This window comes from Miniopterus schreibersii (assembly GCF_964146895.1).
Source record: "Miniopterus schreibersii genome assembly, chromosome: 4".
Classification (NCBI taxonomy): Eukaryota; Metazoa; Chordata; class Mammalia; order Chiroptera; family Miniopteridae; genus Miniopterus; species Miniopterus schreibersii.
In genome coordinates, this window is record NC_138105.1 from 94001407 (window position 1) to 94026193 (window position 24787).

The 24787-nt window shown below is 51.3% G+C and overlaps 1 protein-coding gene across 1 annotated transcript in view; it reads left to right on the plus strand.

Moving 5' to 3' along the window:
• The window catches only part of WWC1 (WW and C2 domain containing 1), a 113639-nt gene that overhangs the window by 84819 nt on the left and 4033 nt on the right, over window positions 1-24787 (plus strand). The window contains exons 11-21 of the mRNA XM_081135344.1: window positions 143-678; window positions 3619-3727; window positions 4151-4231; window positions 5082-5168; window positions 6330-6522; window positions 10940-11092; window positions 12478-12569; window positions 19278-19386; window positions 20576-20740; window positions 22208-22300; window positions 24497-24730. Coding sequence (XP_080991470.1) covers window positions 143-678; window positions 3619-3727; window positions 4151-4231; window positions 5082-5168; window positions 6330-6522; window positions 10940-11092; window positions 12478-12569; window positions 19278-19386; window positions 20576-20740; window positions 22208-22300; window positions 24497-24730 — 1852 coding nt within the window. The remainder of the gene's footprint in view (window positions 1-142; window positions 679-3618; window positions 3728-4150; window positions 4232-5081; window positions 5169-6329; window positions 6523-10939; window positions 11093-12477; window positions 12570-19277; window positions 19387-20575; window positions 20741-22207; window positions 22301-24496; window positions 24731-24787) is intronic.

Here is a 24787-nt window from a genome sequence, read left to right on the forward strand (position 1 = left end):
GGTCTACCCTAGAGACTCTCGAGAGGGCCTAACAAGATAATGTGCTCTAAGTGCTTATGATGCTTCTCAGAGCCAGGCAGGAAGTCCCGGGTGTCCCAGCTGCTATCTGTGTTCTCACCCTCCGCCCTCTCCCTGCCCCCAGCCTCTCAAGCAGCATGCAGTCCCTGTCCTCGGGCAGCAGCCCTGGCTCCCTGGCGTCTAGCCGGGGCTCCCTGGCTGCCTCCAGCCTGGACTCCTCCGCCTCCGCCAGCTTCACTGACCTCTACTATGACCCCTTCGAGCAGCTGGACTCGGAACTGCAGAGCAGGGTGGAGTTCCTGCTCCTAGAGGGGGCCACAGGCTTCCGGCCCTCGGGCTGCATTACCACCATCCACGAGGACGAAGTAGCCAAGACCCACAGGGCCGAGGGCAGCAGCCGCCTGCAGGCCCTGCGCTCCCTGACCGGCACCCCGAAGTCCATGACCTCTCTGTCTCCGCGCTCCTCCCTCTCCTCCCCATCCCCGCCCTGCTCCCCTCTCATCGATGACCCCCTCCTGGCTGGAGACGCCTTCCTGAGCCCCCTGGAGTTTGAAGATCCGGAGCTGAGTGCCACTCTTTGCGAACTGAGCCTTGGCAGCAGCACCCAGGAGAGGTACCAGCTGGAGGAGCCAGGAACAGAGGGCAAGCCGTTGGGCCCAGGTAGAGAACACCACCTGCAGAGGGAGGGAGCCTCCAGGAGGGAGAGAGGTGGGAACTGCTGGGCCTGAGCACTGCCCCCAGTGATAATTATGGTCATTACTTACTACTTTCTATGTGCTAGAGCTTTATGTCTTATCAATTTGTTTATTCATTCATTAGATATTTATGTACTTACCATGTTCTAGGCCTTGGGCTAAGGGTTTTCTGTGGTAGCTTCATTCATTCAACAGGTAATTATTATTAAGTATCTCTTTAAACTACATGCCAGGTCCTGTGCTAATGGATGTACATGGTTCATTCATTCATTCAACAGATATGCCATGTGCCAGGCACTGAGATAGTCACAAGGATACAGAGTTCAGGGCAGGCAGGTCCCTGTTCCCATGAAGCATACATGCAAATGAAGACGGTTACTATACAGCCAGACCAATCAGTGCACTGGGAAGAAATTGAAATAGGGGATGTGATGGAGCCTTTCAGGTTGGGTTGTGAAGGAAGGTGGCATTGAATGAGGGTTCCACAGTGGGGAGGAGCCAGCCCTGGGAAAAGCAAGAGCGAAATCTCTGAGGCCAGAGCCAAGTGGCTGTGAGAGGGGCCCAATGTAGGGGGCCACCGGCAGGGCTGGAGAACCAGGCAGAGTCTGGTCACGTAAGGCCTGTGGTAAGGAGTTTGGGTTTTATCCTAACTGCAGTGGGGATCCGGGTGACTGTTTGAAGCCAGGGGATGATAGGCTCTGACTCCCATTCTGCGTAGGGTCACAGGGAACATGCTGGAGTGGACTGAGATGCAAGTTGGAATCCTCAAAATAGGCGATGCTGAGGATGACAGCTAATACTTACTGAGAAACCACATAATAAATCATAACAGCTAACATATATTGGGAAGTATTACGTGGTGTGGTGGGCAGTGTGCTTTATAGGGTGCAATAGGTTACTTGTACCCATTTCACAGATGAGGAAACGGTGGTTCAGAGAGGTGACATCACTTGCCATAGTTCCCCCACTCAGAAGTGGGAAAGCAAGAGTTGGAATCTGGGTTTCTTTTCTCACCCAAGAACCCAGCCTCTTTGTTGTCACGCTCCTCTCAGGATGCAAGCTGGCCCGGTGTGTCCATTTCCTGGGATGCTCCCAGTGCTCTCTGGCCCTGGGTGTGAAGATCAGGACTGAGCAGGGGGCTCAGTAAGTTCACCTGGGGCTCCGGCCATTCCTGGCTGTGACTTACTGAGTACAGGTGTATAAGACAATGGTACAGTTATGCATAGTTGCTCATTTAAACCTCACGACAACTCTGAGGTGGGTGCTGCTTTATCCCCATAATACAGATGAAAGAAGTGAGGCACAGTGAGGTTACATGACCTGTCCAAGCTCAGTGTCACAGCTAGGAAGTGGAAGAGTGAGAATTGGTGCCAGCTCTGTCTGCATTGGGCTCTTGCTCCTGGCTCCTTGCGTGGCCAGCTGGAAGCTGGACCCATCTCAGCATTAAGGCTACAGGAGGGCCTCCCCGGTGCCCAGAATGATCCATTCGTGTGCGAGGGTGGGCCAGTGGCAGCAAGGGAGGGAAGACGAGATTTCCTGGTTAATTAAAGGCTCTGTTGCGTGCCAGCTCTTCCTTAGCAGAGGAGCCGAGAGATCCCTGGGGCTCCCTCATCGGGAAGGGAGTCATGCTGAGTGCTCTCAAACGAAAATAGAGCAGGCTTCCTACTACAGCAGGTGGCAGCTTCAGAAAACGGGTCCCTGGAAAGGAGCAGGTGCAGGCAGAACCTCCAATGACACTCAGACCTCAGCTGGGAGCCTGGAGTGACTCCCCTCCCCTCCCCCACAGCGTCCTTGGGGCTGTGGGCCGGAGATAGCCTGTCTCAGGATGGCGTTTCGGTCATACCATCTCCAGAACCTTCCCGCAGTGACTGATGCCAGGCTGAGCGCAGACGCTAAGCAGGTTATGCGATTAGTGCTGCTGTTCAGTCAGCAGACAAATTAATCTCCTTAAGTGGTTTAGCAGAGGGTGGAGATGTGGGGTCTCGAGGCTGGAGGTCTGCGAGCTGCAGCAGGCTTGGTACCCAGGCTGGGAAAGGTGCACCCAGATGTCTGCTTGCATCTCCCGGGCTCCCTTTCCCCAGCCTGCAGTCTCTCTCCCGTCTGCCCCCAGTTCCTGGCACACAGCAGGTGCTCAGTGGTGCTGGCTGTGAGGTCCAGGGACCTGAATGTGGCCTCCCCGCTGCATGGAGGGCGGGAGCTCTCCTATTCCTTCCGGTAGCTCGGAACTTGGCCGTGGGCCTAGCACACCATCGGTGCCCATGACTCGGGGCAAGAAGGGATGTGCAGCGTGTGTGAAGTGCCCAGTTGAGCCCCAGGTTGGAGACTTTTGAGGGCCTCCGTCAAGGGCCGGGAGATGAGCTGAGTTAGGAGTGGAGTGGGACAGCCAGTGCTTCAGTCCTTCCCGGCCCTCCCCTTGCCCTTCCTGAGGGCACAGGGCCTATTTTGCCCCAGGTGTGTAGGGATTCATCTAGAAAGCATGGGCATGATGTCACAGTAAGGATAGTGGTAATGAGTTTTGCAGAGCACTTTCCCCACACTAGTCTCTATGCTGCAAACTTCCCTCTAATGTCTTATTGAGTCTTTCCAGCAGCCCTACAAGGTGAGTATTCTCCCCGCGTTACAGGTGAGGGATCGGGCTTACAGGGGTTACTTCGGTGTCCAAATATTTTGAAGCAGTAAGTGGTGGAGCTGAGATTTGAACCTGGGCGATCTGACTCCGGCGTCTGGGATGTCAAACACAGACTCGGATGCTACCCTTTCCTCACCCCAAAGCGAGACAGCACCTGGCTGTCGAGTTCAGAGGTGGCTGGAATTTGTCAGGACCGATTTAGGCTGGAGAGTGGACAAAGACAGTACCCTGGTTTCTGAACCCCACCCGCCACCCTTTTCCCACCTCTTCCTCCAGCTGTGAATGCGGCCCAGGGGTGTGGCCTCAAGGTGGCCTGTGTCTCAGCGGCCGTGTCGGACGAATCTGTGGCCGGGGACAGTGGCGTGTATGAGGCTTCCGTGCAGAGGTGGGTCCCCAAGCCCTGGATCTCTGGGAACTCTGAATCCTCAGACTTTGGGCCCCCAAGGTGTGCGGGAAGGATCCATAGGAGGGCATTCCCGGGGGACCACACCTGCCCCAGCAGCCCTGTTTGGGGCTGTGCCTAAGATGCAGACAACTCATCTCCTCCTGGGGCTGGGGACACTTCAGATTTGGGAGAGCGCTAGTTTTGTGGTTGCCATTAAGGGGCATAAGACTAGGGGAGCACATACTAGAGAAAAGGGAGCCCCTCCAAAAGAGAGACCTGGAGCTGTCGGGAAGGCAGGGTCTGCAGGGGGCCTGGGCAGACCTGCCCAGACTTTTCGCCCGGAGGAGCTAACCACACCTTCCCAGACAGAACCCAGGTCGCCGCAAGGAGTCCTGACCGTCTTTCTTTCCCGTGTTGCTCCAGGCTTGGCGCCTCAGAAGCCCCTGCTTTCGACAGTGACGAGTCAGAAGCAGTGGGGGCAACCCGGGTTCAGGTTGCCCTGAAGTAAGTAACAGGGAGGTGGGGGCAGAGGGGCGTGGTCTGGGCAGGGCCTTCTGCTCGGCGGCTTAGCAGCAGTTACCTTTCCGGCCGTCCAGGGAGGAAGGCAGAATAGCAGGCCCTGCTGACAGTTGTGGGCTCCTAATTAAAAGGGGGCCAGCTCTTTCCCTGCCTCCCGGCACCCATTTTACAAAAGAAGAAAATGAAATTTTGAAGACCCTGTTACTGCCCTGACTCACGGAGCTGGCCCTTGGCAGAGCCAGACCCGGACTCAGACCTGTTGCAGTGGCTTCTGTCTTATCCTTTCATCCAGGTTTCAGCCGCCTGGACCACAGTCACCCCTGGGGGCTGCAGCCCGGATATGCTGTTCCTGTTTTCTCTTGATGGGGGATGGCCTCAATTTTTTTTTTTTTAAGTTTGCCATTTTAACCTTTTTTTAAATTATTGATTTTAGAGAGAGGAGAGGGGGAGAGAGAGAAACATTGATCCGTTGCCTCCTGCATGTGCCCCCACTGGGGATCGAACCTATTACCTGGGTGTGTGCCCCAACCGGGAATTGAACCCACCACCTTTTGGTGTATGGGACAACACTCCAATTCAGCCACATCGGCCAGGGCCTCAATATTTTTTTTATTAGCAATTAATTGCCAACCTTTGAACATTAGGAAATTTCACACAGACGTCTGGCTTCTCTTTAAAAATCCAGCTGGTAGCTCCCACCTTCCTGGATGGCGGTGAGGCGCGGGGCCTGTGTGCTCTGGCTCCCCACAGCCCCGGGCCTCCGGCAGCCACGTCTGTGATCCTGAGAGACAGACGTGTTACTCAGGGGCGCTCCGTGTCCCCCTTTTCGTTGCAGGTATGACGAGAAGAATAAGCAGTTTGCAATATTAATCATCCAGCTGAGTAACCTGTCGGCTCTGTTGCTGCAGCAAGACCAGAAAGTGTGAGTGTATAGTTGTGGGGGTGGGGTGCGTGTCACCCCCCCCGAGGCCATCCGGGGTCACTCTCATGCTCTGTCCCGCTCGGACAGCAGGCTGTAAGCCCACCGTGGGTATTTCATGCCTGTGGCCGTGATGCAAAGGGTCAGCACAGTGAGTGTGGACACAGACGTGATGGCAAACACGCCAGCCCTCATGACAACCTCTGGACCCCCCTGATTCCTTCACAAATGCGTCCTGAGCACCTCCCGAGTGCCAGCAGGAAGGACAGGGTGGTGAGGACATCCCCGCCCTGTGAACTTGAAGCCTTGTAAGGAAGACCTTGGCCCCTTTTGTCTGCTCTGAGCTCAGGTGTTCCACGCAGAAGAGACAGGTGTGCCATTCTCGAGTCGGCCCCCATCCCTGGAACAATGGGACGGGGGTTACCTTGAAATTGATAATACGGCAAATACCTCCCCCGCGTCTGCCTGCCGGCTCCTCTCATTGCAGACCAGGTTACGTTTCATTGAGCCCGTCTGCCTACACGTTCTCTCACTGCCCAGTAAGCCTTGACGACAGCAACAGGAGCTTATGTTTCTATGGTCTACACCCAGCCAGCATCTGGGGGTGTGACATGCGGGAAGGAGAAAGGCAGGACGAAAGCCAGCCAAACAGAAGGCAGACGAGATAGGACATGAGGGTTGTTTCCTGTCCTGTGCTTGTCCACGCAGCACCGGGATGGATAACCTCCGTAGCTCACTGGTACTCCCGCAGGGGTATCCGAGAGAGTGCCTATGAGCACGCTGGCTGGGTCAAAGGGTAAACCCATCTGTGATTTTGTTCAGATTGTCAGGTTCCCTTTTGCAGGGGCCGTCACATTTTGCCCTCCCACCAGCAGTTGTCTGAGGGCTCCTCAGTGTTAATAGGCAGCCTCGCCAGTCCTTCTGCACATGGACCTTTGCACACTGCTGGCCTCAGGTTCCCCGTGCTTTGAGGTTCTAAGGATTTAGAGGATTCAGAGGAAGGAAGCACACTGTGTTATCCTTAGGGGCCCTTCTGTGGCCTTCACACATACCTGAGGAAGGACAAACCTGATCCAGTGTTTCCTTGACATTTGCAGCACCTGGTTAGCCTAACATATCAGCCCCAGACCTGGGCTGACCGGGGCTTTTTCTGTCTCCCTCTAGGAACATCCGCGTGGCTGTCCTTCCCTGCTCCGAAAGCTCCACCTGCCTGTTCCGGACTCGGCCCCTGGAAGCCTCGGACACCCTCGTGTTCAACGAGGTGTTCTGGGTGTCCATGTCCTACCCAGCCCTTCACCAGAAGACCTTAAGAGTCGACGTTTGTACCACCGATCAGAGCCATCTGGAGGATTGCCTGGTGAGGGGTGTGTCTGTCTGTCTGTCCCACCTCTGTCCTTCTGGGAAATGGTGCATCTTACACTTCAGGGAGAAGGCCTGGAGAAAAGGTGGTGGGCTCAGCTGGGCTTCTGGGCAGAGGCTCTTCCATAGGCAGGCAGCATTCACAGACTTTTTGGGGGTGGGGGAGCTCATTTCACAGGAGGAAGAGTAGCAGACCTGAGAGTGTTCTTTAACATGCCAGAACCTGGAAGATAACTAGCCACATGCCATAGCTTTACCATGCGGCATTACAGAACAAATATACGGGGGCCCAAATCCCACCTTTACCACGCACTGTGTAGCTGGGTGACCTTGGGCAAGTTACTTAACCTTTCTGATCCTGTTTTCTCATCCATGGAATGCAAATGGTAATGCCTCCCTCCTGCCCACCAGAAGAGTCTTTATAAGGATTAAGTGAGGCAGTTCATGTAAAGCACCTACTCAAGTGTCTGGCGCACAGTAGGTTCTTATTGGATGGGGCCACTGTTAGTTCACTTCCTGGAGCCCAGCTCCTCCAACTTTCTCTTCCTCTCTCCTCCTTCCCCTCCCAACTCCCCAAATTGTTAGGAGTCAGGGTTGGAGATGAAGTAGCCCCAGGTACATTTGTGTCCCAAGAAAGCCACTCCCTTAGAACCAGGCAGAGCCAAGTACGTATAGATGTTTCTCAGCTTTCTCATGTGTAAAATGGAGCTTTGTAGCTAACGGGATTGTCGTGATGCACAAATGAGTTAAAAGTAAGTGACAGGCTTTGTTAACCCTGTGCCATTTAGAGTTCAGAGGATTTGAATAATAGTGTGGACACAGTGGAGCCCAGATGTGGGCTTTACACCTAAAAGGTAACTCCACCCACTGTCACCTTTCCTGGGAACCTGTTGGGTGCTGGGGATACAGTGAGGAACCGAACAGACAAGGGGCCAACTTTGATGGCAAGCAAGTAAACCGCTAAGGATAAGCGATTCACTGTGATGAGGACCATATTGGAGGTGACAGGTTGAGGAAAACAAAGGCACAGGCAAAGGAGGGAAATGGGGTGTGTTCGCCTCTCTGAATCCTAAGGAAGCTGGGGAGTGGCAGCATGGCAGTCCCGCTCCTAGGCGGCTGCTCACCTTCCTTTAGGTGTGAGCCACGGGCCTCTGCTCATCGTGGGGAACCTCCTTGCTGTCCCTCCCTGACCCCAGCGTGCTCGTGCTATAAAGCCCTGGTCTGCTGTGGAATTGTGTGGCCACATCTTTGGAATGTCGGCCCCGAGCCTGAGTCACCAGCCGTTTGTTTCCCTGCCGTGTTCCCTACAACAGTTCCGTTCTCAGTCTCAGCCTCTTTATCTGAAAGGTGGTTCCCTGGGAATTAAATAAGGTGCTACAGCAGCGCTTCCCAAACTTTTGAAGCACACACACACGTTACCCGGGGCTTCGGTTAGAATGCAGGTACTGGTTCGCCCGCCTGGGCGTGGCTCGGGTTGAGCGTCGACCTAGGATCCAGGCGATCGGGTTTCGATTCCCGGTCAGGGCACATGCCCAGGTTGCGGGCTTGATCAATGACTTTCTCATCATTGATGTTTCTGTCTCTCTCTCTCCCTCTCCTGTTCTCTCCCTGAAATCAATAAAGATATATTAAAAAAAAAAAAAAAGAATGCAGATACTGGTTCAGCCATCCTGCGATGGGGCCCAAGGTTCTGCATTTCCGACATGCTCCCAGGTGATGCTGATGCTGCTGGTCCCCATAGCAACAATGCAAAGCAGTGAAGAGTCTGCCCTGGATGCCAGTTCCTGTCCCCCCACAGCTGGGGTACATCATTACATTTGTTGTTATTGTTACCGACAGATAATGCAATAACTAGCATTGCTTGGGTACAATTTATGTGGCGGGCCCTGAGCTAAGCTCTTACGTGTATTCTCTCTATTAATCCTCACTAGGTCCTATAAAACAGGATCTGTTACACCCGTGAGGAAGCTGAGCCACAGAGAGGAGAAAGGACTTCCTCAGGTCAGGCAGTGGCAGGCACAGGGTTAGGACCCAGGCGGCTCCGCCTCTGCAGCCCGCCAGGTCAGCCCCTCGGTGTTTTCTGTGTCAGCACAGTGCTCCCCGAAGCCCACAGGTGGGGACGGTGCCCGGAGGGTGTGGCGAGCATGGAGGATGCTGAATGACAGCAGAATGCTTTTCCAACCCCAGGCTCCCCCAGCGAAGCATTTCCGGAGCCCTGGCCGTTCCTAGATGAGAACAGACTCAATCCTGTTTTCTTCTCCTAATTGGGTGCCTTTTTTCCTCCTCCCTAATTGAAGTCTGGCCACCGCTGGTTGCCATGGCAGCAGCCAAGCGCTCATCCCACCGTGGCTTGTCTCCATCCGTGGCCAATGGGAGGCCTACTTCTCCGTAACCTGTGGAGATGTGGAGTGTCAGGCTGTCGTGTTTTGGTGGCAGGAGGAGGCGAGGAAGTGAGATATGCGGGGCAGAGGCTGTCTGCTTCCACGCAGAGGCGCCCTCGCCGCTGCATTTGCGGAATCCCTGGTCTGTTGCCAGCCGTTTCATCAGCCGGGCCACAGCAGTGCCCATTCTGAGCGTGTCTTTGTGTCTGGAACTGGGCTAAGAACTTAGGGTGCAGTATCTCATTTAATCCTCACAGCAGCCCTAAGAAAGAGTGTTAGGATTACCGCCACTTGACAGATGAGGGATCAAGGCCCCGAGGGCTGAGTAACCTGTCCAGGTCATCCAGCGAGTGGGTGGAGAAGCGTGGATGGGAACACAGATTTCACATCCCTCATGCAGAGCCATCTCACTGTCCTACCTCTCACAGGGTCACTGCGTCTCTCATGTCCCCAGACCTAGATAATGGGTTTGGAGGAATAGGTGGCTGCCTTCCTCAGTATCTTGGGCAACAGTTCTATCAGATGCTTTAGCATGGGTCACAGCCTTTCCAGTTGGGCCCTGCTCGCCCACCCCAACCACTAAGCTCAGTGCCGCTCAGTGCCGGCCCTGTGAGGGCGCCCATTTCCCAGGCCCACTCAGGTCCCGTTAACCAGCACCATGGCTCCCTACCTCTTTCTCACCTTGCCATCCCCACGTGGCAAAACCCCAGCCTGGTCGCAGTGAACTCTCTCTACCTCCTTTTCACCGGTGCAGCTGGAGAAACACACAGAGCTGTGCTGTATGGGGTCGTTTTAAAATCACGGTCACGAAGCTCCCATGAGCCCCCCTGCTGCCCAGCGCTGTTCCGCATCTCCGTGGATTCTTTCCCTCCGGCTCCTCTCAGTGGTGATTCTTCTCGTCTCCCCTCCAGCCTCCAGCAGTTCCACCCTGGCCCCCCCCACCCTGGCCTCCACTGAGGCCCTTGCTTCGCTCAGTGAGAGAACAGAAGGAACCAGGAGAGAGTTCCCACAGCTCCCACCCACCGCGCTCTGGTCTCGTGTGTGTGTGTTTACCTACTCACAGCTCTTCCCCTAGAACTTACCATTAACCACACAGGCTTGGCACAGTCCGTGCCGTGCTCTGGTATATCCTGATGGGAGGAAAAACTGGAAGAAAGGGTGCCACGTGGGTCAGAGAGCCCCCTCCTTGTCCCAGGTGCCATCCAGAGCCGTCGCTTGGCTGCTGGCCCAGTTTGCCAATTGGCTAGTGGTATTTGCCCCCCATGGGCACAGCCTCTGGTGCATTTGGGGACAGCGGATGAGCTAACCCCCCAAACCTGGTCCGAGCTCCCCCAACAAGGACATGTTGAAACAATAAGGCCACTGAGGAATGATTAAAATTATTTTGCAGTTCTTTCCACAAAGAATGAATAGTAAAAATGTTAAGTTGCTTGAAATAAGCCCTCTCTCTGTGAGGTTCAGTCAGGTTCATTTGTTGTAGTTCATTTTATTCTTACGGGGTCCGTTTACATGATTGAAAGAGAAATTGTTGAGGAAGGTTTGCTATAGAGAAACCCTGCTGTCTCCACGTGGCCCCTCTACCCCAGTCCCACACCTACCTATAGCGGTAACCGCATTAAGTTTCTTTTTTACCTTCCCATTATTTCTTGATGTACATATGATCACATGGTCATGTTCATTCTCCCTTGTACCTCAAGTATGGTGATATCCCTCTCTTCATTCCTTGTGCAAAATCTAGCATACTATATATTGTTCCGCACTATACAATTTTCCCCCCCCTAAAAACCTAGCCTGGGGATCTCTCTATATCAATACCTAGAGATAAGCATTTAATAAACCTTTGGCAAATGAGTAACGGGTGGATGATTAGTGAATGAGTGATCGTTGGAAATGATTAACAACTAGCCCTCTCTTTCTCCCCGGAAGCTTCCGTCTCACCTGGAGTGACATTTTTCATACTTTCCCCAGGAACCAAATTCCCCAGCTCTCCTTGTCAACCCTGCTTATAACTCTGCCCTTTCCTGCCCTCAACAGGGAGGCGCCCAGATCAGCCTGGCTGAGGTCTGCCGGTCTGGGGAGAGGTCGACTCGCTGGTACAACCTCCTGAGCTACAAATACTTGAAGAAACAGAGCAGGGAGCCCAAGCCATTGGGCGGCCGGGCCCCCACCCCAGGGCCCGAAAACACGGTGAGCGGGGACACCTACACAGGCCGCCCCTGGATGGAGGGGCGGAACGGCCTCTCCCAGAACTGGCGGTGGGGGAGGGAATCGACCAGAGGGGAGAGGCAGACGGGGAGAGGACAGGGTAGGAGAGATCTCTGTGTAGGGGATCTGCAACTTCCCCCTTCCCGGTTGTGTTCTCCCCTCCAGTACTTTGCTTGACCTGATGTACTGTGCCTAATGAAAGTCTTAATGTACGACTTTTTAAAGATAAAGTAGGGAAGAAAAGAAAAAAACCTGGAAGATAGAAAGTTAACCTTTATTGAAACCCTACTATGTGCCTAGTGGTCCATTGTGGAGGCTTTGTATAAGAAGGTGTCAGGCAGTGCCCTGTTTATTATGTGCAGTTTACCAAGGCTCAGAAAGTTGCCTAAGGATATACATCTAACGAGCAACAAAGCTAGGTCTCCCCCTCACTACAAAAATGGGACCATGAGTTGGAAATGTCTTACAAAAGACCCCTCTACTTTCTAGAGCATATTCTTGGATTAAGTCACATCAATCTTAGGCACATTCATTTTCATTCCCGTTTCTCAAGGAAATAATCATAATCTCTCCTACCAGATGGTTGTAAAGATTCAGTTAGATGCTACATGTAAGCCACTTATCAGTGCCTTCAGTTGATTTTAGTTCCCTCTTTTCTTCCCCCAAAGAAAATCTGGCTTTACACTACCAAGGGTATTTGCATATTAACCCTGTGTTCAGAAAAGATGAGGTTTTCTTTGCTCTTAGCTGCTGCTTACTGAGTGCCAGTTATGCGCTAGATACTCTTGCGCACCTTATATATATATAATCTTCGTGACAACCCTTTGTAGTAGGTGTTATAGGAAACTGAGTCTCAAAGAGGTTAAATAATTTCCTTAACTCACACTGGCTTTTTCAATGTAGTCACCATTCAGCATAGATATTCTTCCTCCAGGAAGCCTTCCCGGAATGCAGCCCCCTAAGCTGACTTTGCCATTGCATCTCGGTTCCCAAACATCAGTACTACCTCTGGCATAGTCCCTCTCACATTGTTTTGTTATTGATGGTTCATGTGATTGTCTCCCTGACTACACTATGATCTCCTTGCCACCGGAGACCTATAATTCTGTCTCCCTCGACTACTGAACTTGTCTGTCTTCCAAAACTGTCCAGGCATCCCAGAGTTATTCTCAGCAGAACTGCTAGTTAGAAGAACTAAGCACTGTATTTCCAGTGTATGTGACCTCGGGACAAGATGCTGACCCACTCTGGCCTTCAATTTTACCCTTGGTTCACTGAGAGGGTCACACGCTGAGAAGCTGTGATTCTTGCCAGGAGGGGTGGCGCTCATGGTGAGCCAGTGCACCCATCCGCCTTTGTCTCCGCAGGACGCCGTGTCTGCTCTGTTGGAGCAGACAGCCGTGGAGCTGGAGAAGAGGCAGGAGGGAAGAAGCAGCGCCCAGGCCCTGGGAGACAGCTGGTAAGTGAGGGCTCCCTTGGGCCTCTGGAACTGATCTGGCTTGGACGTGGGCCCAGGGATGAGTTCCCTGAATGCCCAAGCAACCAGGAGAAGTGTCCCCATGGGGGAACTGAGAACCCATTTCCTCATGGGTTCTATACAGGCAGCAAAGCAGTACATAGCCTGGTACAGTGGTTCCCAAAATCCCTTCCCAGTTATTTGTTTTCTGTGAATCACTCAGGCTAGTTCATCTCATGTTAGTTTGCCTCAATGTACTTACATTGATTTTGGTTTAAAATTTTTAAAGAAGCTTTATACTACTCTTAAGTGGAAAATAAGTATAATTTTCCTTAATTTGAAGGTTCCTTAATAAGGGGTTGCGTTTAACCTCAAGGGTCAAAGAACAGGAATAAGAGGCTCAGATAGTTTATTTCTTTGTTACCTAGAAAGAAAAATGGAGGCAAACCAAGGCTTGTCTGTTAGCTGCAAGATGCTCCTGGGAACCCAGGCGCCTCCTCTCATTCTGCTGTGCTGTCCTCACTGTGGGACCTCTATCATTGAGGCTGCTTTATAGCCCAAAGTGGCTGCTGAGTCACCAGCCATCAGGCAGACATCAGGAAAGAAGACAGACAATGTATGTGTGCCTTTTAACCTTGGCGCATTCCGGAAAGCCCCACCTAGCAATTTTTACTTCTCATTGGCCGAGCTTAGCCACTCGGCCTATCTAACTGCAAGGGAGGCTAGGAAATGAGGTCTGTTCGGTCAGGTCCAAAAGTCACGGTCTCATTACTAAGGCAGAACGTGGGACTGGGTATTGGATAGGCCAGGTCTGCCTCAGAAGGCGACGGTGAAAAATTTAGTGAAAATAAAACAAGAGTGTTGAAGTTTAGCTAGACACATTGTTTGCTATGCGGTTTTAAGTCCTCAGTCTCTTCCCCTTGTTGAAAAGGAAGCTTGGTCGGTGCTTCAGCTGGTGGGAGAGACGCCCCTTGATGTGACCTGATGGAGAGTGAAGCAGAGGCAGCTTCCTCATTGTGTAGTTCAGGGCCCGTAGGTCCCTTGTAACCCGACAGAAAGGTCTCTCCGTCTTAAGAAACGGCGATGGAGACAGGGTTCAAATTTTAGTGTCATCACTTTCTTTGTGTCACCTTGGGAAAGCGCTTTTAACTATTTTTAAAAATTTTTTTAAATTCTCACCCGAGGATATGTTGAGACATCAGTGTGAGAGAGAAACATTGATCGGTTGCCTCCCATACGCACCCCGACCAGGAATCGAACCTGCAACCTAGGTATGTGCCCTGACCGGGAATTGAACCCAAAACCTTTTGGTGAATGGGATGACGCTCTAACTAACTGAGCCGCCTGGTCAGAGCAGCTTTTTTAACTTTTTATTGCAGGGTAACACACATACAGAAAAGTTCACCTAAGCATCCAGTACAGCTCAGTGAATTTTCAGAAACCAAACTCCCTGTGGAACCAGCATCCGACTCAGGGAGCAGGGCACTCGGTACCAGCACCTGGGCAGCCCACACCTCAGGGACAGCCCCTGTTAGGCAAGCCACCCTAACCTGTGCGACTGAGCCTCCCCTGAAAAATGGGGGCATGACACCGATCGCAGAGGGTTGTTGGGACTGCCAGAAGGAAAAGCCACGAATGGAAAAAAGCTCACAGCAGACAGTCCATGGCAGGAATTATGGTTAGGAAAAGAAGGAACGCTGCGAGCTCTCAGCTCGAAGGGACAGGGCAGATGCCGTCCTGGGAGGACCACAGCCTGTGAGTCTTGCCACTTGGGAGGAAGTCTCGTTGGGCTTTCGGCATGTGCTCTGAATTCAGACCCACAGGGCTCGGGAGTGTCTCTGAGCCACCTTCCTGTGGCGTCCTAGATCTGGGGGAGGCCTGAGTATCAGTGAGTTTTAAAGCTCTCTGGGTGATTCTAATGTGCAACCTGGGTTGAGAGCCATGGCTCTCAGCCTCCCCTTTTCTCATCTGTAAAATACATATTTTAGCCCTGGCTGATGTGGTTCAGTGGTAGAGCGTTGGCCCTCTCAGCAAAGGGTCCTGGGTTTGATTCCCGGTCAAGGGTCTGTACCTAGGTTGCAGGTTTGTTCCCCACCCCAGTGGGAGTGCGTGCGTGCGGGAGGCAACTAATCTATGTGTCTGTCTCACATCGATGTTCTCTCTCTCTCCCCCCCCTTCCTCCCCCTTCCTCTCTCTCAAAAAATCAATGGGAAAAATATCCTCAGGTAAGGATTAACAAAAAAATAAAATACAAATTTTAAAAATAGCCATTATACATAGGTATTTTGTAGACTCAGTACAATTATGCATGATAAACGTGGAACACAGAACCTGACCCACAGGAGGCACTCAATAACTCTTCTGTGTTTTTCTATTACAGCCCCAAATTATACATTTGACCTCAGGAGGAGTCTTTCCTTAATACCTTTTACTCCAGAGGTCAGCAGATGTTTTCTGGAAAGGGCCAGGTCATAAATGTCTGCTTTATGGGCCATGCAGAATCTGCTGGGTCTGTTCAACTTGCGGCCTTAGTGTGAAAACAGCCGGAGACAGCATGCACCGCACGCCGGCCATCCTGTCCCTGACGCTGAAACTCCAGTGATGGACACTGAAATTTGAATTTCACATAATGTGCACACCATGAAATAACATTCTTTTGATTTTTTTTTTTTTTAGCCACTTAAAACTATAAAAAGCATTCATAGCTTCGACTGTTGAAAACAGGCTGAATTGGGCCATTGGGCTGACCCCTCCCTTAGCCTCCTTTACTGTTCTTCCATGTAAGGAAGGGTATGGCAAGGTTCCTGAATTTTTATATGTTCATTTGATTGTTTTAGGGTTCTCTCTAAATTGCCTCAATTCCTCTCTCCCTCCTCCCTCCCTCCCTCCCGGCCCCCTCCCCTCTCCCTCCCTCCCTCCCTCCCTCCCTCCCTCCCTCCCTCCCTACCCTCCCCTCTCCTTCCCTCTCTCCCTCCTCTCTCTCCCTCCCTCCTAGTCCTCCCCTCTCCCTCCTCCCTCTCTCCCCCACCTCTCTGCCTCCATCTTTTTTCCCCTCCCTCTCTCCCTTTCTCTAGCACACTGCCGGGGTTGGGCTGGGATCCACACAGGGAAGGGTCTGATGCCGGAAACAGGCCTAGGACCTGTCCTCCAAAACCCTGGCACAAGATCACTGGTTTTCCCCAAATTCCAAGCTTGTGCTGAGACTTTTCACGCCATTGCCTAGCAACCGCCTTCTGTTCTTTCTCCCTTTGTGGCCCCTCTCTCCCCTCCCCTGGCATTCAGACTTCCCTAGACACTGACTTGCAAAGAGGGCTGCGAATCCCCGAGCTGCTCCATTGGGGTAAATCCATCTGCGGCCCCCTCCTCCAGGCTGCAGGCTTCTTGGGGTCCTGGAATGCTAACTCGCCTGGCTGTGCCCGCTCAGTTCTGGCGTCTCAGCTCTGGGCTCATGTGCCGAGGCCTCCAAAAGACTGGCCCTCTGTTCTCATTTACATTCCTCCTCCAGCACCCAAGGGCCAGGGTGCCATTGTCACGCCCTCTGTTGTTTTGGTTTTGGGTTTTTTGGGTAGGTTTCTTTAGTGCATATAATCAGAAGACTGGATTTTTTTTTTAAAGGTTCAAAAGCAAAACAAAACTCTAAAAGTATTCAACAATATAGGAGACTGTAATCATAAACAACATGGGAGTGACAATCCTTGTGTTGGCCTCCTTGGGAATGTGTGTGTGTTTGTCTAGGGCAGATGCTGAGAAGCAGCCTTGCAGAATAGCTCTCAAACGAGACTAAATCCAACTGCAGTACTTAGTCAAGGATATGTACATGTTTTGTTTTAGCAGATTCTGATAAATTGACTTCAGAGTATAAATCACCTGCTCTAATTTACTTCCCACAGGGATTAGCCTATCCCCCGCCTTCACTAGCCCTTGAGATGATCATATATGTGTATATATATATATATATATATATATATATATATATATGCTCCAAAGGGTAAAAAGATGTGTATTTTAATTATTTTTCTCTTTACAATTGAGGGGGTTTTTCCTTTCTGGAAGTATTTAGATCAGATTCACAGTCAAAAAGAGGTTTCCATAATAGTTGAGCGCTTAGTGGACTTGGACAAACCTGGCTGGAAAACCAGGCTTCACCACTTAGCAGCCCGTGACACCGGACGGGGGTTCCCGACACTCTGATCCTTGGCTTTTCAGTCCATAAAATGGAGACAGTCATTGCTGGGCGCACTGTTGTAAGGCCTTAGCATAGCACCTGGAGCCTATTAAGCCTCAGTAAGTGCTGGTTAATGTGGCGTCTGCAAAATTCTTGGGGAGGTGCTTCTGGCATGTTCCCATGTATAATGGCTCTTTTATAAGGAGACAGACAGGCTGCGGGTAAGAAGGAGGGAGAGCCCCTGGCCTTGCAGCTCCTTTCTAAGTGCGGTCGAGGTCTTCATCGTGGGGCTGGGGGTGGAGATCCAAGGCCTGTTCTCCGCACTGGGAAAATCCCGAGGGAGAGTTTATGTTTATCCACAGCCTCACGGAGCCAGCTAACTAGATGTCAGATTTTCTGCTTTTGGCTGGAATTCCTCCCGCTCAGTGTGGTAACGCTGTCTCATGCTGATCAGAAGCCTGGCGGTTATGTATGTCTTTGAGAAGGAAAGATGGGAATCGAGATAAATTACTAATTAACAAATGCAGGCCATTTGTCACACCAACTCCTTCCAACCGTGGAGCCCAGGGGGAAAGGATAATTTTGAAGAGCATCACCAAAACTAAAGTCTCTTCAGAAATGATGCTGGAACCATGGAATATCCGTATAGAAAAAATAAACTTAGGGCATGATGTACAAAAATTAAATCTGAAGTGGATCGTGAGGCTAAACATAAAATCTGAAACTATACAACTCCTAAAAGAAAATAGAGGGGAATTTTTTTTTGCAGCTTTCGGGTAGGCAGAGATTTCTTAGCACAAACCATTAAAAAATTGATAAATTGGACTTTATCACCATCAAAAGCTTCTGTTCTTTGGAAAACACCATTTTAGAAGATAAAAAGTCAAGCAACAGACTTGGGGAAAATATTTGCAAAGGATTTATACCCAAAATATATAATGAACTCTTACATCTCAATAATAAACGGACAACCTAGTTTTTAAATGGGCTAAAGATTCTAACAGACGCTTTGCAAAAGACAAATATATGGATGGTCAATAAATGCATGAAACGATTTGCTCAGTGGGAAAGTGCAGATTAAAAACCACAATGAGCTGTGGGTACACACCCAGTAGAATGACTAAATTTAAAGACTGACAATTCCAAGTCTAGACGAGGAGCTGGAATTCTCATAACATTGCTAGTGGGAATGTCAAGTGGCATAACCACGTTGGAAAACCAGTTTGTCAGTCTCTCAGTAGGATAAACTCATACTTCCTGTATGACCCAGCAGTTCCACTCAGGTATATAGCTGTTCTGGTCTGAATTGTGTCCCTTGCAGAATTCATATTTTGAAGCCCTGATTCCAGACCTCAGAATGTGACTGTATTTGGAGATAGGGCCTTTATTTATTTATTAAATATCTTTATTGATTTCAGAGAGAGGAAGGGAGAGGGAGAGAGAGATAGAAACATCAATGATGAAAGAGTCATTGATCGGCTGCCTCCTGCACGCCCCCGACTGGGGATGGGGCCCGCAACCCAGGCATGTGCCCTGACCGGGAATCGAACCCCGATCGCCTGGATCCTAGGTCGATGCTCAACCGTTGAGCCACGCCTGGCCGGGCTGGAGATAGGGCCTTCAAAAGATGATTAAGTTAACATGAGGTTGTTAAAGGGACCGTGGGCCCTAATCCTATATGACTGGTATCTTTGTGAAAAGAGGAAATTTGGACACAGAGGGAGACCCCCCCCCAAGGATGGGTACACAGAGGGAAGGCCATGTGAGGACACAGCAAGAAGGTAGCCGTCTTCAAGCCACAGGGAGGGGCTCAGAGAAAACCAAACCTGCCCACACTTTGTTGGACTTTTAGCCTCCAGACCTGCAAGAGATAAATTTCTGTTATTTTAAGCCAGTGGTATTGTTAGGGCAGCTCTGGCAAACTAACACAATATCCGGAAACCTATATCTACGTGAATGTCTGTAGAAGCTTTATTTACAGTTGCTAAAAAATAGTAACAGCCCAGATGTTCATTACTGCTGAATAGCTAAACAAATTGTAGTCTATCCATCCAATGGACTATTACTCGGCCATAAAAAAGAGTGAACTATTGATACAATCACCAATATGGATGAATCTCAGAAACATTATGCTGAGAGACTGAAGCCAGAGACCAAAAAGCGCTACTGCCTGATTCCATTTATATGAAATGCTAGAAAACTCAGATTTCATCTCTAGTGACAGATCGCTCATCAGTGCTGGGCTGGAGGTGAGGGGAAATTAACTGAGAAAGGGGATGAGGGAATCTTTTGGGGTAATGGAATGGTCTATATCATTGTAGTGGTAACACAGGGGAATTATATTGGTCAAAACTTACCAAACTTTACACCATAAATGCATTTTGCTATATGTAAATTATACCTCCCTAAAATTCATTATCCCCCTCCCCCACAAAAATGTCCTGTATCCTGAAAGGGTTTGGAAGCCCTGCCCTGGGTGCATTTAAAGGCATGCGAGCAGATGAGAGTAGTCTCTGGGGAGTAACCAAAGTTCTTTGTCATCACAGGAGGTTTGAGGAGGAGACCAGTGACACCGAGGCAGCAGCAGAGGGGGGAGAGGAGGACCTTTTTGCTGAGAAATCCTCACCAGATACAGACGAGTGCCCAGCGTTAAAGGTAGGGATGGCCAGGGAGGTGGGAAGGGCTGTCTTGGGGAAAATAGCCCTCAGTCCTTGAGCCCAAGCAGCTGCAAAAGGTTCACGGTTATGTCTTGTCCTCCAGCATCAGGGGACCAGCCCTCGGAATGGAGTGACCTGCAGGTGTACAGTAGTGTCCCTGCCTGTAATTGGGCTCATTTTGGTGACAGTAAACCAGGAGAGGCTGGTGCGCCCCTTCCTCTTTCCTGCTGTCTACCGTTTCCCTGTTTCTCTGAACAGACCTTTGCTATGGGTTCAAATGCTGCTCTGCTCCTCTTAGCTGGGTCCTGGGCAGATGACTTCATCCCTCTGAAGCCTTCATTTCACTGTCTCTAAACTGGACACAATAGCACTCCCCTTGCAGACAGGTTCTAAGGTTTTGGAGGAATGTGTTTCTTCATTTGGGTCGGCCCAAAGCGCAGTAGGAGAAGGGAGCCCAATGGTCAAGTTCCCTCGCCCCTGCTTCCTGCTGCACTAGGGTCACATGTCCTATCAGCGTTCACTCTCCACAGAGGTCTCTGTCCTTCCCACCTGCAGGCAGGGCTCCTGGGAATAGAGCACCCATTGCGCTGAGCAGGGCACTGCCCAGAATCCATGGCTGCCTCCTAACTGCTCCACACCAAGGGGAGAGCGTTTTGCAGTTTCTGCAGCCAAGGGGGCCCCTTTTTCAAAATTACACAAAGGCGCTGTTAGGGCTAATGGAGGCCCTGCCTTTCCGCATTTTTTGTTTGCTCAACTTTTACTGGTGGCCACCTTGAAAACAGAAAACCTGGTCACCTAGTTTAAGAAATGAGATTTGCTGATTGCCTCCATAATTCCAAGAAAACATGGGCAGGTCTTGGCTGGGGCAGTGGAGGCCTTGCGTGTGGCCTTGACAAAATGTGTGTGGCACATGAGTCTTGAGGGTGTAAAGTCCAGGCCATCGTGCTTAAGGTACCTCTGCTGCTCATGTGAGCTTGTTTGGGGACTGAAGATGCTCCCACTAGCCCCACAGGTGTCGTGGAGGAACAGGGCCTGGCACTCGGGGCCCTGGGTGCCGCCCTGGCTGGGCAGGGTTGGGGCTGAGGAAGCTCTCAGCTGTGTCTGTGGGAGCAACTGGGGAGTCTTCCCCATGAGCCTTGGGGTGGGCGGCTGAAACCCTGGTCTTAAAGCTGTGGCTTCTTCCTCAGGTGGACAAAGAGACCAACACGGAGACCCCGTCCCTGTCCCCCACAGTGGTGCGGCCCAAGGACCGCCGGGTGGGCACGCCCTCCCCAGGGCCATTTCTTCGAGGAAGCACCATCATCCGCTCCAAGACCTTCTCCCCCGGTCCCCAGAGCCAGTACGTGTGCCGGGTAAGCAGACATGTGGCCCTTGCCCCCTCCCAGAGCACCTGCTTCCTGCGGGATAGCCCTTTGCCTCAACAGTTCTGGGTACAAATCCCGATCACTCTCATGGTGTCAGATATCCTTGGGCAAGTTAACTTCTGAGCCTGTTTCCTCCTGTGGAGTTAATGGGCTGACTTCATAGGGTTAAGGATTGACTTAGATAAAGGATGGGAAAGTCCCAGCCACCAGTACCTGGCCAATACTATTATAATTCCAACCACATCCCCCCTCCTCCGTGTTCATAATCAATTATGACTTAAGGATCAGCTGTCCTGATACATATTAATAAAAAGTGTCTTCATCTCTCTGGTCTCCTCTCCCCTCCCCTCCCATCCCTTCCATTAGGATTGTTTGAGGATAGACTGAACCTCTCAGTAAAGTGCATGGCACATAGTAGGTGCTCTGTCCACATGGCTGTAATTGTTATTGTTGCCCTAGTTCTGGTTCTGGTTGAGACTGCCGAGCACAGTAGTTGTTTCATTGGTTATGTCCCTGGGGTTACTGTGTTCATCAACATAGCAGGATTATTAATATCATGACCACTAATAATTATTAATAACCACAAAAACGATGTAACAGCTTCTCAGGAAAGACCTGCAGCAATGAGCTGACAGCTGGCAGAACAAATAGGCTCTATAGCATCTGTGGCAATCTCACCGACTTTGAAATAAGACTCAAAAAGGAAGCCCCCTCCCCCATATCCTGGGATGTGCTGTCATCCCAGCCTCCCTCTCCGGTCCCCCCGTAGAAAAGCATCCACCTGATCTGTGGCCATGGATGGGGAATGGCCCTTTCTGGGGTGGGTGCAAATAACAGAATGATTGAAGGAATTCTGAGGTGGGGAGAGCTGTGACCTGCACAGCTCTGACAAGCCCGTCTGCCCCAACTTCTCCAAGGACGCTGTCCCTGAGGTTTTGCTTTGGGGCTGCTTTTTAAAATATACCTATCAATCTTGACAGTGGCTCCATTTGAGCCATAAAGACAAGCTCTGTGGGCGACAGGGGGGGTTGATGCGAATGGGCCTTAGCCTGTAGGTCCAGGGGGCAGCATATCCTGGAGTCACACTGTCTGACGTCAGCCCTACTGTACTGCCACCAACTCACCTACCCTTGGCCAGTCCTCAGTTTCTCCTCCTTGGTCAAGTGGGGATCCTCATGTCCCACGGGGTTGCCAGAAGAACTAAATGAGATATTGTGCACATAGGAGGCAGCAGCGTGCGTTGTGCAGAGAACATGCTCGGCGAACATCTAGCTGGGAAGGAAAGGGTGGTCAGATGGTGCCTGCCTCCTGCAGGCCCCAGGGAACAGGAACCCTGAGTGTTTGCACAGGAGAGAGAGCACCAGGCCGAGTGGGGGAAGCCACCACCCTCCTGACCCCAGCGTGCCTTCCGAAGGCGCTCGGACCTTCATTAACTTCCGTGGCTTTTTCTTACAGCTGAACCGGAGTGACAGTGACAGCTCCACACTGTCGAAGAAGCCACCTTTTGTTCGAAACTCCCTGGAGCGGCGCAGCGTCCGGATGAAGCGGGTAAGACGGACCCCTCGAAGCCGTTTGTGAGCTGCTGTGCGCTCGCCCCCCCAGGCCCACGCACGCCCGTGCCTGACCCTTTCTCCTCCCCAACGGGCGTGGAGCAGGTCGCCCTCGCGATCGCGATGGTTTTTGCGAATGGAGGTTTGTGAACTGTAAGCCCTGAGTAGGCCCTGGGGAAGGTTCCACATTTCCCTCAGGTCCTCTGACTATGCCCAAGGAACAGGAGAATCCAGAGGCCGGGCCGGGGCCCTGGTTGCTGCCATCATTCCACGCACTGCCCGAGCTGTGCCTCTGTCTGCTTCAGGCAAGGTTCAAAGATTGGACATCAGTCAGAGCAAAGCAAAACATCTTCATTTCTTGCTCCGAGACCTTGAGCAACATAGATCTTCAGCTGGATTTCCTGACCCTGCTCATTTATAAGTACAGACTAGACATTGGCCACCTTAGACGAGCCTTCTAGAACTTCTGCATTTTGTATTCCTGAAAGTCTACTCATGCAAGTATAAGTGAGGATAGGTCTCATAGTAACAGCTTACATAGCATTTCTCAAGTCCCTTTACTGGCCATTGTATTTGTTTTCTGTTGCCCCATAACAAATTACCACAAACTTACCAACTTAAAACAGTACATTGTCTCACAGTTCCTGCAGGTCAGGAGGTCAGCACGGGTTAGCTGGATCCTCTGCTCAGGGTCTCCCCAGGCTGAAATCTAGGTGTTGACTCATCTGGAATTTTGACTAGGGAGAGATCCACATCCCGGCCCCATTGGGGTGTTGACAGGATTTATTTCCTTGCATTTTCTTGCTAGCTGCAGGCCTGGAGCTATTCACAGCTCACAGAGGTCATTTTCAGTCCTTGCCATATGGACGTCTCCATAACATATATTGCTTCTTTAAGGCTAGCACATCTCCAGGAAGGGCCAGTTCATCTTTTAAGAGCTCACCTGATTAGGTCAGGCCCATCCAGGATTATTAAAGTCAGCTGATTAGTTACCTAATCATAGGAGTGATATCCCGCCCACACTGAAGGGGCAGGCGTTATACCGGGTGTGTATGTAGGGAGGCCAGCTTAGAACCCAGCCTCCCACAGTCATTCAGTCATTCTTTTCTAATCAGTACTGGGTTTTGCTAGGAGGAGAGTTAATGATTCTGTTACTCAGGATCTTATGCGTGCAGATAACTAAAGAACTCAAACGTAGCTTGAAAATGAAAAGAGGTAATTTATTGGCTCATTTAAAGGAAACTCCAGGATATTGGACTAGTCTCAGACATGGATTGATCCAGGAGTCCTCAAGCCTCAGCCCCCCTCTCATGGCACTGTTCCCTCCAGAGAGCTCAATTCTTCTTCTATTTTTTTTTTTTCTTTTTAGCTTAATTCTTAACCAGGGTCGCCCATGTGATGGTGAAGATGACCATGATCAATTCTAGGTTAATATCTTGCTGGCTTAATCTCTATGTAAAGACATTGCCTTTTCCCCCAGTAGCTCGGCAAAGGTACCAGAATTGAGTTTTATTGGCTGGGCTCAGATAACATACTCACCCCTGAAGCAATCACTGTGGTTCTGATTTGTCAGGTTCAGGTCACCTTCCTATCCCCAAAGCCCCACCGAAACCCTATAGGTTGAGCGTGGAGGAGGCCTGGATCCCCAAGGGAAGATGTTTAGTCCTGTAAGCCTGGGGAAGTAGGTGCTGGAACACCAAGTCAAGAAGACAGGACTTCAGCTCTCAAGGGGGAGCAGACTTGCATTGAGGAAACAACTCGAGAGCAGGATAGAGACCAGAATGCAGAGTGAGAATGTAAATGTGGAGGTCACAGAGCTGGGATCCCAGCACTGTGTGAGGAGTGAGTGATGGGGCCTGGAGCCAACTGCCTGGGGCGGAATCTCCGCTTTATCACTTAAAATGTGTGACTTCACCTCTGGGAGCCGCCTCTGTGCAGCAATAACAGCTGTGACCTCAGAGGGTTGTGCAGATGAACTGAGGTCATGCAGTAAAGTGCCCAGCACCATGCCTGGGACATAAAAATGCTCAATAAACTTGAGATGTATAGAATGGGAGAAATCAAGACAGGCTTGGGGGAGGGCAGTTTTGAAGGATCTGAAGCCTGCTCATGAACAAAGGAGGGTATCATGTGGGCTCAGTCGTCCCGGCTGGGTGCTGGGCAGTCAAAGCCACCCCCACCCCCACCCCCACAGCCTTCATCCTTCAAATCCCTGCGCAACGAGCGCCTGATGCGCACCTCGCTGGACCTCGAGTTAGACCTGCAGGCCACCAGGACCTGGCACAGCCAGCTGACTCAGGAGATCTCGGTGCTGAAGGAGCTCAAGGAGCAGCTCGAACAAGCCAAGAGCCACGGGGAAAAGGAGCTGCCGCAGTGGCTGCGGGAGGACGAGCGCTTCCGCCTGCTGCTGAGGCTGCTGGAGCGGCAGGTGAGCGCCACGCGGCCGTGGGCGTGTGGTGGGGGCCGCCCTTGGCGACGGCCCGCT